The sequence below is a fragment of the Ctenopharyngodon idella genome, chromosome 18, assembly GCF_019924925.1.
Source record: "Ctenopharyngodon idella isolate HZGC_01 chromosome 18, HZGC01, whole genome shotgun sequence".
NCBI classification, from domain to species: domain Eukaryota; kingdom Metazoa; phylum Chordata; class Actinopteri; order Cypriniformes; family Xenocyprididae; genus Ctenopharyngodon; species Ctenopharyngodon idella.
In genome coordinates this window covers 22,246,450-22,260,538 of record NC_067237.1, presented here as the reverse complement: position 1 = coordinate 22,260,538, position 14,089 = coordinate 22,246,450, and the positions used below count along the sequence as shown (strand labels likewise).

At 43.3% G+C, this 14,089-nt stretch overlaps 1 protein-coding gene across 2 annotated transcripts in view; it reads right to left on the bottom strand.

Moving 5' to 3' along the window:
- Positions 1-14,089, bottom strand: part of cttnbp2 (cortactin binding protein 2) — a 50,925-nt gene that overhangs the window by 2,347 nt on the left and 34,489 nt on the right. Inside the window, exons 12-24 of one of the 2 annotated variants that reach the window (XR_007926183.1) lie at positions 13,368-13,447; positions 12,862-12,948; positions 11,962-12,061; positions 10,386-10,541; positions 10,117-10,298; positions 9,180-9,358; positions 8,666-8,871; positions 7,066-7,248; positions 6,896-6,947; positions 6,696-6,807; positions 5,701-5,847; positions 3,667-5,178; positions 165-405 (exon numbers count right to left, since the gene is read on the bottom strand). Coding sequence is in view for 1 of the 2 variants with exons in the window: in XM_051870254.1 (XP_051726214.1) it covers positions 5,701-5,847; positions 6,696-6,807; positions 6,896-6,947; positions 7,066-7,248; positions 8,666-8,871; positions 9,180-9,358; positions 10,117-10,298; positions 10,386-10,541; positions 11,962-12,061; positions 12,862-12,948; positions 13,368-13,447 (1,484 nt within the window). In the remaining variant the exon portion in view is untranslated. Of the gene's footprint in view, positions 1-164; positions 406-3,666; positions 5,179-5,700; positions 5,848-6,695; positions 6,808-6,895; positions 6,948-7,065; positions 7,249-8,665; positions 8,872-9,179; positions 9,359-10,116; positions 10,299-10,385; positions 10,542-11,961; positions 12,062-12,861; positions 12,949-13,367; positions 13,448-14,089 lie in introns of those variants that run through there. The other variant, XM_051870254.1, reaches the window with a different exon arrangement.

The window sequence follows — 14,089 nt, the reverse complement described above, 5'->3', positions numbered from 1 at the left end:
CTGTGGATTAGAGGTAAAAATATTGTAAATAATGTCTCTAATAATGTTTCTTGCACGTTTCGCTTCTTAAGACCTCAATGTATAGTCAGGAGCCATGGCTATTAATTTTGTGACGGCACTCATTGACTACCTGTCAGGGAATGAACACAGACAGAGGATCCAAGTGCAAGAATAACAATATTTATTGACAGGAAAATGCTGTACAATAACTTCACTCCAAGGGTCAGTCGAGGCAGAGGCTGTGGCGTGCAGAGTGGCGAGGCACTGGGTGGCGCAGGGCTACAGCGGGTATCAGAGAACAAGGATAATCCAACCCAGAAAACAGGGCACACGACGAAAGTCCAGAATCCAAAAACCAGGAAGAAACACACAGAGAACACGACACCGGGAACAGCCTGCAACGAACTGACAAAGACACATAAAGACATGCACAATATATAACAACCACTAACAAGACACGGCTGGCAACAGATCGCAATCAGACCATAATGGGTGACGCCCACACAATCATTCACTCACACCCAACACACACACACACACACACACACACACACACACACACACAACAACACACGAGGGTGAGTAAGTGAATCCATGAACCGTGACAGTACCCCCTCTCCTATGAGCGCCTCCTGGCGCTCCCAGGAGAGCCTACCTGTTGATAGTAATCATCAATAAGAGAGTGATCCAGGATGTCCCTGGCAGGAACCCAACTCCTCTCCTCCGGACCGTAACCCTCCCAGTCCACCAAGTACTGGAATCCGCGTCCCCTTCGCCTAGCGTCCAAAATACGACGAACCGAATAAACGGGTTCCCCATCTACGAGACGCGGCGGGGGGGGAACCGGAACCGGCGGATTAATGTTAGCATGAAAAACAGGTTTGATTTTAGATACGTGGAATACGGGGTGAATTCTACGGTACGCTGGGGGGAATTTGAGGCGGACTGTCACCGGACTAAGAATCTTGGTGACAGTAAACGGGCCAATGAATTTAGGTGCCAACTTATTACATACGGAGCGGAGCGGAATGTTCCTGGAAGAAAGCCACACTTTTTGTCCGACGACGTATACGGGAGGCTTCAGCCGGTGGCGATCGGCCTGGGCCTTGGTGCGCGCTCCCACCTGAATAAGAGTCTCTCGGGCTCTTCTCCACGTGTGACGACACCTCTGGACGAAGGCGTGAGCGGAGGGGACCGCGACTTCGGATTCCAGACTAGGAAAGATAGGTGGCTGGTAACCTAGACTACACTGGAAAGGCGACAGGCCCGTAGCCGACACTGGTAACGAGTTGTGCGCGTACTCCACCCAAGGAAGCTGCTGACTCCAGGATGAAGGATTCTGAGCTACCCGACATCGCAACGTTCTCCCCAAATCCTGGTTGGCTCTCTCAGCTTGCCCGTTACTCTGGGGATGAAACCCAGATGACAAACTAACAGTCGCTCCCAGTAATCTGCAAAACTCCTTCCAGAATCTGGAGGTAAACTGGGATCCCCTGTCAGAAACCACGTCTACCGGGAGGCCATGAATACGAAAGACGTGATTAATGACAGTAACCGCTGTCTCCTTGGCAGAGGGTAATTTGGGCAAGGGGATGAAATGTGCCGCCTTCGAGAACCGGTCCACTACGGTCAAAATCACCGTATTGCCCTGTGAAGGAGGGAGGCCTGTTACGAAATCTAGCGCTATGTGGGACCAGGGTCTTGAAGGGACAGACAGCGGTTGAAGAAGCCCATCTGGGGAACGATTAGAAATCTTACCACGAGCGCAGACAGAGCAAGCCAAAACAAAATTGCGAACATCGCGAGCCATGCAGGGCCACCAGAATCGTTGCTTAACCAAAAACATGGTACGACTAACCCCTGGATGACAAGCCAGATTGGAATCATGGCCCCATCGGATAACGTCTGGACGTAACCTCTTAGGTACAAATAATCGACTCGGTGGGCACCCGGGCGGAGGCGTTACCCCTTCTAAGGCCGTGTGGACCTTCGACTCGACCTCCCATGTGAGTGAAGAGACAATGAGTCTCTCAGGTAAAATACACTCGGGAGTGGACGGGCGCTCGGAACGATCAAAAATACGAGATAAAGCATCGGGCTTGATGTTCTTAGACCCGGGACGATATGATAGAGAAAAATCGAAACGACCGAAAAACAGAGCCCACCGAGCCTGCCTAGAGTTTAGTCTTTTAGCGGATCTGATGTATTCTAAATTCTTATGATCGGTCCAGACGATGAAAGGTACCCCCGACCCCTCCAACCAGTGACGCCATTCTTCCAAAGCTAATTTGACCGCCAGCAGCTCCCTGTTACCAATGTCGTAATTCCGTTCGGCGGCGGATAAGCGATGAGAAAAAAACGCGCAAGGATGCATCTTATCGTCCGTGGCGGCGCGCTGGGAAAGAACTGCCCCTACCCCCACCTCTGAAGCATCAACCTCCACCACAAACTGACGTGAAGGATCAGGGGCGACAAGAATGGGAGCCGAAACAAAGCGGCTCTTCAGATTGGAAAATGCAGCCTCAGCTGTATTAGACCACCTGAACGCCGTTGCGGTGGAGGTTAAGGCGGTCAGAGGAGCGGCTAGTTGGCTGAAGTTGCGAATAAAACGCCGGTAAAAATTGGCGAATCCCAAAAACCTCTGCAGGGCCTTACGGGAATCTGGGATTGGCCAATCCACCACAGCCTTAACCTTGTCAGGATCCATGCGCACCCCCTCAGACGACACGATATACCCTAAAAATGGAACTGACTGTGCATGAAAAACGCACTTCTCCGCCTTGACAAAAAGCCCATTCTCTAGCAGCCTCTGGAGCACTCGTCTGACGTGTTGCACATGTTCCTGGAGAGAAGAAGAAAATATCAATATGTCGTCCAGGTAGACATAAATGAACTGATCGATCATGTCTCTCAACACGTCATTAACGAGTGCTTGAAACACGGCGGGCGAGTTGGAAAGGCCGAAAGGCATAACCAAGTATTCAAAGTGCCCTCTAGGGGTGTTAAATGCCGTCTTCCACTCATCCCCCTCCCTAATGCGAACCAAATGATAAGCGTTGCGCAGGTCCAATTTCGTGAAAAGAGACGCGCCCTGCAGCCGTTCAAAGGCAGAAGACATCAACGGCAAAGGATAAGTATTCTTTACCGTGATGTTGTTCAGTCCTCTGTAATCAATGCACGGCCGCAGCGACCCGTCCTTCTTACCCACGAAAAAAAAACCCGCCCCCGCGGGAGACGAGGAAGGGCGGATGATCCCAGCTGCCAGAGAATCAGAAATGTATTTCTCCATGACCTCCCTTTCAGGATTAGAAAGTGAATATAACTTGCCTTTAGGCGGAGAAGACCCTGGTACTAAGTCTATGGCACAGTCGTAGGGACGATGCGGAGGAAGAGAAGCAGCCCGGGACTTACTGAACACTTCCTTCAGGTCAAGGTACTCCTCTGGCACGTTTGACAGATTCACCGACGACTCCTGTAACACAGAACGAGACACAGAAGAACAGGCAGACAACAAACAAGACGCATGACACTGGTTGCTCCATTCTGCCACGGACCCCTGACCCCACTCGATCCTGGGCTTGTGTTTGAGCAACCACGGATGACCCAAGACGACCGGATGAGTAGTAGATCTAGAAATAAAAAATGGCAACTGTTCAGTGTGATTACCGGAAGTGATGACGGTTAAGGGCTCCGTGGCGTGTGTGATGGTGGGTAGCTTCTGTCCATTAAGGGCGATGACAGTTATGGCATGTTCCAAAGGGTGAATGGGTATGTGCAAACGCGTGACCAGATCATAGTCCATGATGCTGCCCTCCGCCCCCGAGTCGACCAGAGCCTGGCAGGTGTGATGCCCCGATACCCACTGTAGTCTCACCGGGAGGAGTGTCGCAGATGAGGATTTATCCAAGGAAAGACCACCCGACAATAACCTCGGTACTACTGTCGGGCTCTGCCTTTTACGGGACACTCCCTAAGAAAATGCCCCGCCCCTCCACAGTACAAACACAGTCCCATCTCTCTCCGGTGTAATCTCTCCTCCCGGGAGAGCCGAGCTCTACCCACCTGCATGGGTTCAGGATCGAACGGGGGACCGACCGTGTTAACTCCGCTGGCACCGCTCTCCTCCATTTCCTCGAAGCGCGCTACGGGCCTCTTACGCGCCGCGCGTTCTTGCAAGCGAGCGTCCACCCGCAGCGCGAGCTCAATGAGACCGTCGAGACTGGTGGGTAGATCCAGCTGGTAAATCTCCTGCTGAACACGGTCGGCCAACCCATGCAGGAACATATCCCACTGCGCCTCCTCGTTCCACTTGCATTCCGCTGCCAGGGTGCGGAATTTGATGGCGTAATCAGACACTGGTTGGATTCCCTGCCGCAGATCCGCGAGTTTGCGCGCGGCCTCCCGTCCCGCCACCGAACGGTCGAAGACCCGTCTCATCTCCTGCGACAGGGTGTGGAATGAGGAGCAGCACTGATGTTTGTTCTCCCACACCGCTGTTCCCCACAACGCTGCGCGTCCCGTCAGAAGCGTCATGACCAACGCGACTTTAGATTCCTCAGAAGAAAACGTGTTAGGTTGCAAAGAGAAATAAATAGAGCACTTCGTTAGAAAGGCTCTACAAACATCTGGTTCTCCAGCATACCTCTCTGGTGCAGGAATACGCGGCTCTTGTTGACTGCTGACGTTGGCGGATGGGTGGGGAACAGACGGTGGAGCTGGCGCAGTGGGAGATGAAAGATGTTGAACCTGGGTAGATAACTCAGCCACCTGCGCCACCAACGCCTGAACGGCACGAGCAGTGGCCACCACTTGCTCGTCCTGATGATCCATCCGTTGAGCACTCCTGCTCAAATACTCCTGAAGATCCGACGACCTTGCTGGATCCATAAGTGGTCAGTTCGTTCTGTCAGGGAATGAACACAGACAGAGGATCCAAGTGCAAGAATAACAATATTTATTGACAGGAAAATGCTGTACAATAACTTCACTCCAAGGGTCAGTCGAGGCAGAGGCTGTGGCGTGCAGAGTGGCGAGGCACTGGGTGGCGCAGGGCTACAGCGGGTATCAGAGAACAAGGATAATCCAACCCAGAAAACAGGGCACACGACGAAAGTCCAGAATCCAAAAACCAGGAAGAAACACACAGAGAACACGACACCGGGAACAGCCTGCAACGAACTGACAAAGACACATAAAGACATGCACAATATATAACAACCACTAACAAGACACGGCTGGCAACAGATCGCAATCAGACCATAATGGGTGACGCCCACACAATCATTCACTCACACCCAACACACACACACACACACACACACACACACACACACACACACACACAACAACACACGAGGGTGAGTAAGTGAATCCATGAACCGTGACACTACCATTATTTGAATCACAGAGGACCACAGCTTCAGCTAAAAATCTTCTTTACTGTTCTACTGAAGAAAAAAAAGTAATCTTGGATGGCCTAAAGGGTGAGTAAATTAACAGCAAATTTTTATTTTTGGCTGAACTATCCCTTTAAGCGCAGCGTGAAAAGCCCTTATCTGTGCACTATATGTAGAGCGTCCGAATTGGTTATTTATAATGTTCAGTGACAGTTCGGATGATGCCTTAGAAGGATGCTACGCAACCTATGTAGGTGTCTCAGTAGGCTTTGGATCAGAGCCATGGTGTTTTATCAAAGCTTGCCTTCTGTGGTGGAGGATGGGTCATATCCACGGCACTCTCTGTTGTAACAGGGAGTGTTTGGGGCTGCGTGACCTCACCGTCACTCCTCTGAGGAGTGGGCGGACTGGAGTCTGGAAGCATGATGAAGTCCTCTTTAAAGAGAGCAATCTGTACCAGGTAAAAGAGGAAATAAACACAGCTTGTCAATTCCTAAAAACTGCAAGGCCGTGTGCTTTACAGTGCCGGACTGTTTGTGTAGCTTGAACAGAAAGTCTCTGAGAGTAGCACAAGCTGTTTTTTTGTTTTTTTTGACACAGACTAAAACTCAAACCACTGCTTTGTAATGTGTATGTAAAATTAACAAATAAATACCAATAGTAACACACTATATTTTTATGTTTTCTGAAGGAATGGGTGGTGCTTGTACATGCAAAATTCACAACCACAATGCTACAGTAGGGTGTTGTTCTAATGTTGTTTAGCTCATTGCTACACAGTTCTGGGTTGTTTCTTGCTGGCCCAAAAGTATATGATATACTGGTCCTCATATATGGCTTCAGTTCCTCCTTTAATGCAAGTCAGTTGGATTTTTTGGACCATTTACATGTACTATAATTAATGCAAAATTGAGTTTCTTTCTACTCATCAAGAATCATAAAAAATCTAGCAGTTTCCACAAAAATATTAAGCAGAACAGCTGTTTTCAACAATAAGAAATGTTTCTTGAGCACCAAATCAGCATATTAGAATAATTTCTGAAGGATCATGTGACACTGATGACTGGAGTAATGGCTGATGAAAATGTAACTTTCCCATCAAAGGAATAAATTACATTAAAATATATTTAATTAGAAAACATTTCTTTTAAATTGTAATAATAGTTCACATTATTTCTGTTTTTACTTAACTTTTAATCAAATAAATTTAGCTATGGTGAGCATAAGAGACTTCTTTCAAAATATGTTAAAAATCTTACGACCCCAAACTTTTGAACAGTGCATATTAATGTCTATTACCTTGCTTATGTCTGGCTCAGATTTGCTGGAGCACATGGTCTGGAGTTCTCTGATGAGATCTGTCTCATCATCAGAGCAGAGAGACAGACCCACAGCAACTCCGTCACTGAGTCTGCAGGAACATACACACATAATCATTGAGTCACACTGCCATCTGCTGGTAGTACAAACACAAATGCGCACACACAGAGAAAACCAACCTTGCATGATTGACATTTGTCATTGGGTGAGTGCTTGAATTGGCCAGAGATCCTATATTATAAGAATAAAAGAATATGGATTATTTAATAGAAACAAAATGGCAAAAGTGGCTTGTTACTGTAGCCAAGGTGAATTTACTCCAAAATCAAAGCCATCAGTTACACCTCACCCTCTCTTAAGGAACAGCTAGAGCTCCTCCCAGAGGCGGGGCTCCCTTTCTTCCGTGGACTGGTATTGGCTCGTCTCCAAGCGCCATTATCGCGTCCTTTTCGGCCACCTTTCCTGTAGGCGGAGCCAATGGTGGAAAGAGGGAAACATCCTCCCTGGAACTCTGGTAAAAGCCTGTCAATCTCTAACCACACAAACAGAAAAACAGTAAAATGTGTTTAACGTGAGCACCAATAACTACTGCACTGAAAGATTTAAAGGGGCTATATGTAAAATTCAAAAACCCTTGACATTAATGACACCGGTGACCATTAAGTGAATTGACAACCTAGAAAGTCAGGGAAGGTCTCGTTTTTTAAGTTTCTTTACAAGCTATTTACATATAATAATAAAAAAGCGATTAATGCATGAAAGTCTTACATATAGCCCCTTTAATAGCTGATGTTAGTTGTTAAAGGGTTAGTTCACCCAAAAATGAAAATTCTGTCATTAATTACTCACCCTCGTGCCGTTTTACACCCGTAAGAACTTCGTTAATCTTCGGAACGCAAATTGAGATATTTTTGTTGAAATCCGATGGCTCCGTGAGGCCTACATAGGGAGCAATGACATTTCCTCTCTCAAGATCCATAAAGGTACTAAAAACATATTTAAACGCTGATTCATTATGCTCCGAATCTTCCTGAAGCAGTGTTTTGAAATCGGCCATCACTAAATAAGTCGTTATTTTGTTTTTTTGGCACACCAAAAATATTCTTGTCGCTTTATAATATTAATATTGAACCACTGTACTCACATGAACTGATTTAAATATGTTTTTAGTACCTTTATGGATCTTGAGTGAGGAAATGTCATTGCTCCCTATGTAGGCCTCACGGAGCTATCGGATTTAAACAAAAATATCTTAATTTGTGTTCCGAAGATGAATGAAGGTCTTACGGGTGTAAAACGGCACGAGGGTGAGTAATTAATGACAGAATTTTCATTTTTGGGTGAACTAACCCTTTAATAAACTTACTTTGAATGTGACTGGGAAAATTATCTTAGTACTGAAATAGCTGCATCAAAGACTACAGATATAGAAAGACATTCAGTCCTATTAGTTATGAATGGGAGAAACTGCAATGCGCAATATGGGCAAAATATGCCCTGCCTTCTAAATAAAAGAGCCAATCGCTGATTGATAAAGTCATTGCATCACTGCAGCTGCCAGAAGCTCCAGTTCCCATAGAAACACGCTTAGGACTGCACATATGCATTGACTTGTCTAGCTTGTCTAGCTTTTTTAACGCTATTTGAGCATAATAAACAACATTTATGGCACAGTTCATGTCAGATTTTGTTGCTGATTTGAAATATGTTATTTAATTGTGAGTTCGCCAAGCAGTTTTTGAGATTTCAGGATTCCCCCATTCAAATATATAGGACTTGGTCTTGGATGCCGGAAATAGCTGTCCGGAGGCATTGCAAATATGGCCGCTGAGTGAACAGACTTTCCTTGAAAAGCTACTTTCAAAGCTACTGTGAAGCTACTGATAAATAGTTATTAGACTCAATCTTTTTGTTGAGCCTGTTCCCCAACACATTTGCTGGTGCTGTACCTGGTCTGGACAGTGGGCAGCCTTGCAGCACAGCCTTACTCAGAAGAATATTGAGAGCTGCTTTGACAACCGCTCTCTGACCTGGGCTCAGACCTTTGTTGTTGGGAGACCGTCGTTGGGAGGGAGAGCGCTTGGCTGTTACTCTAGATATAACAGCGTCCTCGACCCGTGGAACTATCACTGCATTCCAAAGCCTCACTAACCACCTAAACACAAACACACATGGACCAATTTTAACACAAAAAATTCCTGTCATAGGAAATATTACAAAAAAATGGCATGAATAGTTACATTTCATTTCAATTGACCTAGTGAAAAATATAAATTTTTCGATACATATTCATTCTGAATATTTGAAACTGTAAATATTCATTTTCTGCAGTATCGATACACTATACCAGCTCTGCTTTACTTGTTTTGAAATATTTTATTTTACAGGGCAGTTGTATTACAATTGTCTTAGAAATAAGATTAATATTAATTCCAGTATCGTGACAACACTAGGTTGACCTACTTTGGAATGGCCTGGGTCTGTTCTGGATTCACAGGGCAGGAAAGGAAGATATAGGGTCCCAACAAGGCCTCTGAGGTCCCCAGACGCGACAGACAGGCATTGAGCTGGTGCCACACTGAGCACACCCAAGACAGCGCTTTGTGTACGGGATCATCAGATGTCCAGCACTGGCCCTGAGTCTACAGAAACACAGAAAAACTAAGTTAAAGGGATAGTTCACTCAAAAATGACGATTATTTTTTTTTATGCTTAAAAGTCTCCATTGTAACTGCAACAACAACAACAGCAAAAACTATTTATGTGCCCCCAAAAAATAAAAAAACATACTAAATATACTAAACCAGTGTTTCTCAACCAGTGGGTCACGACCCAAAAGTGGGTCACAAGATCGTTTTAAAAGGGTCACAGATTATGTAGTCAAAAAGAAACAAAAACAATAACAACAAAATGTAATTGTAAATGTTTTTCTGATTTCTGATTTTTATTTTGAAAGATGTGCGTGAAGGCAAATGCAGTGCCTGAAAAAAACATGTTCTAATTCAGTATCTGCTGTCAGATGAGGTGTTGTCAGGCTATATGTCAGTGTCATTATTCAAACGTTATTTTCGTAATGAAATGAAAAGTCTCTCACCTCAGCAAAATGAACTTCCTGTCCTGTGAAACATTATACTGTGCTTACGGCGCACACTGTTCCATCGCACTTGCAAATGTGGAGGCATGCGCTATATATCTCTTCACTATATATATAAAGAGCAAATTAATCAAATAAATTAGCTTGGTTCAAATTCCTAAAAATTTGGGTTACGGCATCATGACCATGGGGAACTGTGAGTCCCAATGCAAAACCACTGTACCAAACAATCTCGACTAAATTTAGAGCTGAATAGCTATTCTGGTGGTCTTCCCTGCAGCTCATTAGATAATGAGTAGGGCTGACCTTGTGGAGGAGTTTTCTGCGGAGATGACGTCCCAGCATGCCATTGAGGGGCTCGATGTCCCAGCGCAGCTGAACCCAGCGGAAGTGCTGCTGTAATCGTAGCTCAGCACCCTGCAGGCGAGGCTTAGCCAGAGTGCCAATCAAAAAACTCCCTTCACGGAAATAGTAAAGCCCATTGTGACCTGCCCATCAACATGAGGAGAAAAGAGTTGCTATTTTAGGTACATTGACTGTTCCTGCTCTGCTACATCTGTATGAATGCATCTCACCATGGTTGAGGGAGAGGGAATAGACAGATCCTCGGTTCTCCAGGGCTTCGCACAGATCTCCCAGGATGTGGCTGAGAGAGTGAGCTCTCTCCAGACCCTCAAGAATGGCCACAACACAACGCCCAGCGCTGCCTTCATGCAAAGACACCAGGAAACCTGATACACAACACAAATCAATCAATACCAGACATAACACTAAATTCAAAGATGTAATTATTCAAGGAATATTCTGGGTTCAATACAAGTCAAACTCCTCGATCAACAGCATTTGTAGTGCAATTCTGATTACCACAAAAAATACAAGTCAAGATTATAATGTAAGTGAATGGGGCCAATTTTTGGAGGATTTAAAAGCAAAAATTTGAAGCTCATAATTTGATAAAAGCAGTTACATTAATTATTTTGTTAAAACGTGTATTATTTCAGCTGTAAAGTATATTTTTATGGTTGTTTTATGACCATGGCAACAAAGATGTAAAATTTGATATACGTAACTTTACACAGTAAAGGTTAGTGAGTGATTTTTCACAATCATGTTAACAGACATTTTGTTCACATTTTGTGGCTATACTATTGAAACTGTGAGTATTCATATTTACAAATGTACTCCATTCACTTAACCTAAGCCGTTTTGCACCTGGTATTAAGATGCGTTTTTGACGATCAGATCACAAGTGGACGATGCTAATACAGGTGTAAATGGGGTCTAAAACATTTTGAGCTTGTCCACTTTTGACCACTTCCAGAGGTAGTTGAAAACGTATTCGATCGGATTGCTTTCGTGGTGTAAACGCTTATGTGGTCAAATGCGTTCGAACAGCCACAAAAGACCACCTACTCTCCGCCTACAGACCTAATGTATAAACATTATGGGAAGCACGCTAGCCAGACGGGATTTAAACTTTGTCGGCTGAAGACCCAAGTTTGGTTTGAAGATGAAAAATGTACCAAGCACAATGTTCTCTCACTATTCTTGATTTCTAACACACACTCAAAGCGTTCAGTGTGATCTTGTGTCTATCTGAGCAGAAACGAAAGCTGCTGTTCTCCGTATGTTTTTCCATCGTCTCCTTTCACGTAAATTGCATGAGCTTATTTCGTACATTAGATCAAAAGATCTGAAAAAGCCCATACGTTTACCCACCCATAGAACCTCCCCTCAAAGAAATCAGGACAGAAGTGGTTAAAAGTGGACAAAAGAGTCGGATTAAAACATCAGGTGTAAACGGGAATGTGTCTCCCTCATCTACTTGTGATCTAAACGACCAAAACGCATCTTAATTCCCGGTGTAAACAGGGCCCTAGATTTGTAAAAAAAAAAAAAAAAAAAGATTTTGACAAGGTACAGGCCAAAATCATCAGTCGCCAAAAATCATCATACAGAGTTTTGTACAATAACAATTCAACAGCATTTCAGATTGAACACAGGATAAACCTCATGGAAACTCAAGATTTTTGTTCATTTTGATCTTGTTTCTAGGGGTCTGATATCTTCTTCCTCTGCTCCTTTGCCTACATCATCGCCTGAGATATGTGACTCCTCGATACCGCGCTGCTTGATGGAAGAGGCTCTTACCACAGTTGATGAAGATCTCCAGCAGGTGCTCTTTTGATAGACTCTCATCTATCTCCACCCTGACGACATCACAGCCAATCCCCTGGGCCTCCTGTCTGTACTGCGAACACACACAAACACAGGTGCATCATAAACATCACGACTAGTACAGATGGATGTCCACAATACATGCGACAAACTGAGGTTCAGAAATTATTCAGAGATTTACCTCATGTTTATTTTTTACTTGATGGTTATAAATATGTAACACTCTTAAGTCAACATGAGATCAAAATGGACACTATTTACTTTGTTAATACACTTTCCTGCCCATCCTACATTTTTAACATGATTTGCACTATGATACATTATGGAAATAAGATTGTAGATTTAGGATTGTACTCTGTTTTGCCATTTCTTATATACTACTGTTCAAAAGTTTGGGGTTGGTATGCTTTTATGTTGTTTTTGAAAGAAGTCTTATGCTCACCAAGATGCATTTTTTTTTTATCAAAAACAGTAAAAACAGTAATATTGTGAAATATCTTTAGTGTCACATGATCGTTCAGAAATCTTTCTAATATGATGATTTGGTGCTCAAGAAATATTTCTCATTATCAATGCTGAAAACAGTTTTGCTGCTTCATATTTTTTTTTCAGGATTCTTTGATGAATAGAAAAATTATAAATGTCACTTTTTATGAATTTAATGTAGTGTATGTATTTGAATACATGTCTTAAATTTATCAATGGACTTTTTAATGATTATCCTTTTTGGATTTAGGCCTCCTCATATAATCAGTGCTTAACTGTTCAAAATAAAAATGTTTATATTAACAAAAATGCCTTTACTTATTAATTTTTGAAACTCCTTGAATGAAATGTAAAATATGAATATTTAAAACAATTGATAATAATTACCTTGATATAATGAGAGATCTGGTTGGCGATGTACTCCTGAAAGCTGCCCTCCAGCCCATGGAAGATGACATTATGGTACTGTTCCACCTGACCATGAACAAAAACACAATTGAGTTTATCAACACTGTTAAATATCATAAACAACAGCACATGTATTATTCATCTAAACCAGCTTCATTTCATCATCCATGCCAAATATTTTATTTATGTCTGCCTTAGTGCAGGCTTGATTACTCAAGTGTGTCTTGGAGGGTGTTTTGCTGTCTTAAATTGCTGCTTGTTACACTGCATGTATCTTCTATTACAACATTTTAAAACACAAATAGTATCTGTTGCCCCAAGGTGCCGAAAAGGTGGTGGAGGCTCAAAGAATTTTGTTTTGGTCCCAAGGTATTATAAAGACTTTACTAACTCTCAGCACTCTTCATCCAAACTTTAAAGATCATCCAGTTTAACTCAGACATGTTAAAAAAACTCTCTTTGACGTGGAGAGTGAGTCAGCGTACCAGGCGGACATAGTTCTGCAGCAGCTGTAGAGGGATCAGGGAGTCGTACGTCATCTCATCCAGAGTGCACTCTGACAGGCCTGACAGAAAGCAAAATTATAGCAGCCGTGAGACATAAATCAAACCTACACGGTATATCAAAGAGCACAACACACAATGGACATGGGAGACTAGGAGATCTGTGTGAAATGGATTTGAGCGAGGGCTTCACTGAGTTGTTTTTATGTGCCGTTGCATGAGATGGAATATTCTGGAGCCCAGCTAAACATCATGGTCATGTGATGACAGGGAGCACAGCATGGCTATTCATTAAAGTGTGGAAGCCCAAGAGATCTGCTGATTCTTTCTATCATAGGCATAGTATATCTTTCTGCTTTACCAAGAGAATCTCCTAAACACAATCTGATAATTTTACAAAATATGTGGCAACATTTTACAATGAGGTTCAATTTGTTTACATTAGTTAATGCATACATATGAACTATGAACATTAAATAACTATGAACAATATTTTTAATCTAAGTTAATGTTAATTTCTTAATTGTTAATTAACCATATACAAGTTATACCATGTAGAATGTAATGCATGTAATACAATACCGTTCAAATGTTTGGGGTCAGTATGATTTTTTAAAAAAAGGACGATTTTAAAATTTTTTTTTTTTTTTTTTTTTTAATTTATTTAATAAATTTTAATTTGTAATTAATTAATTAATTTTAAA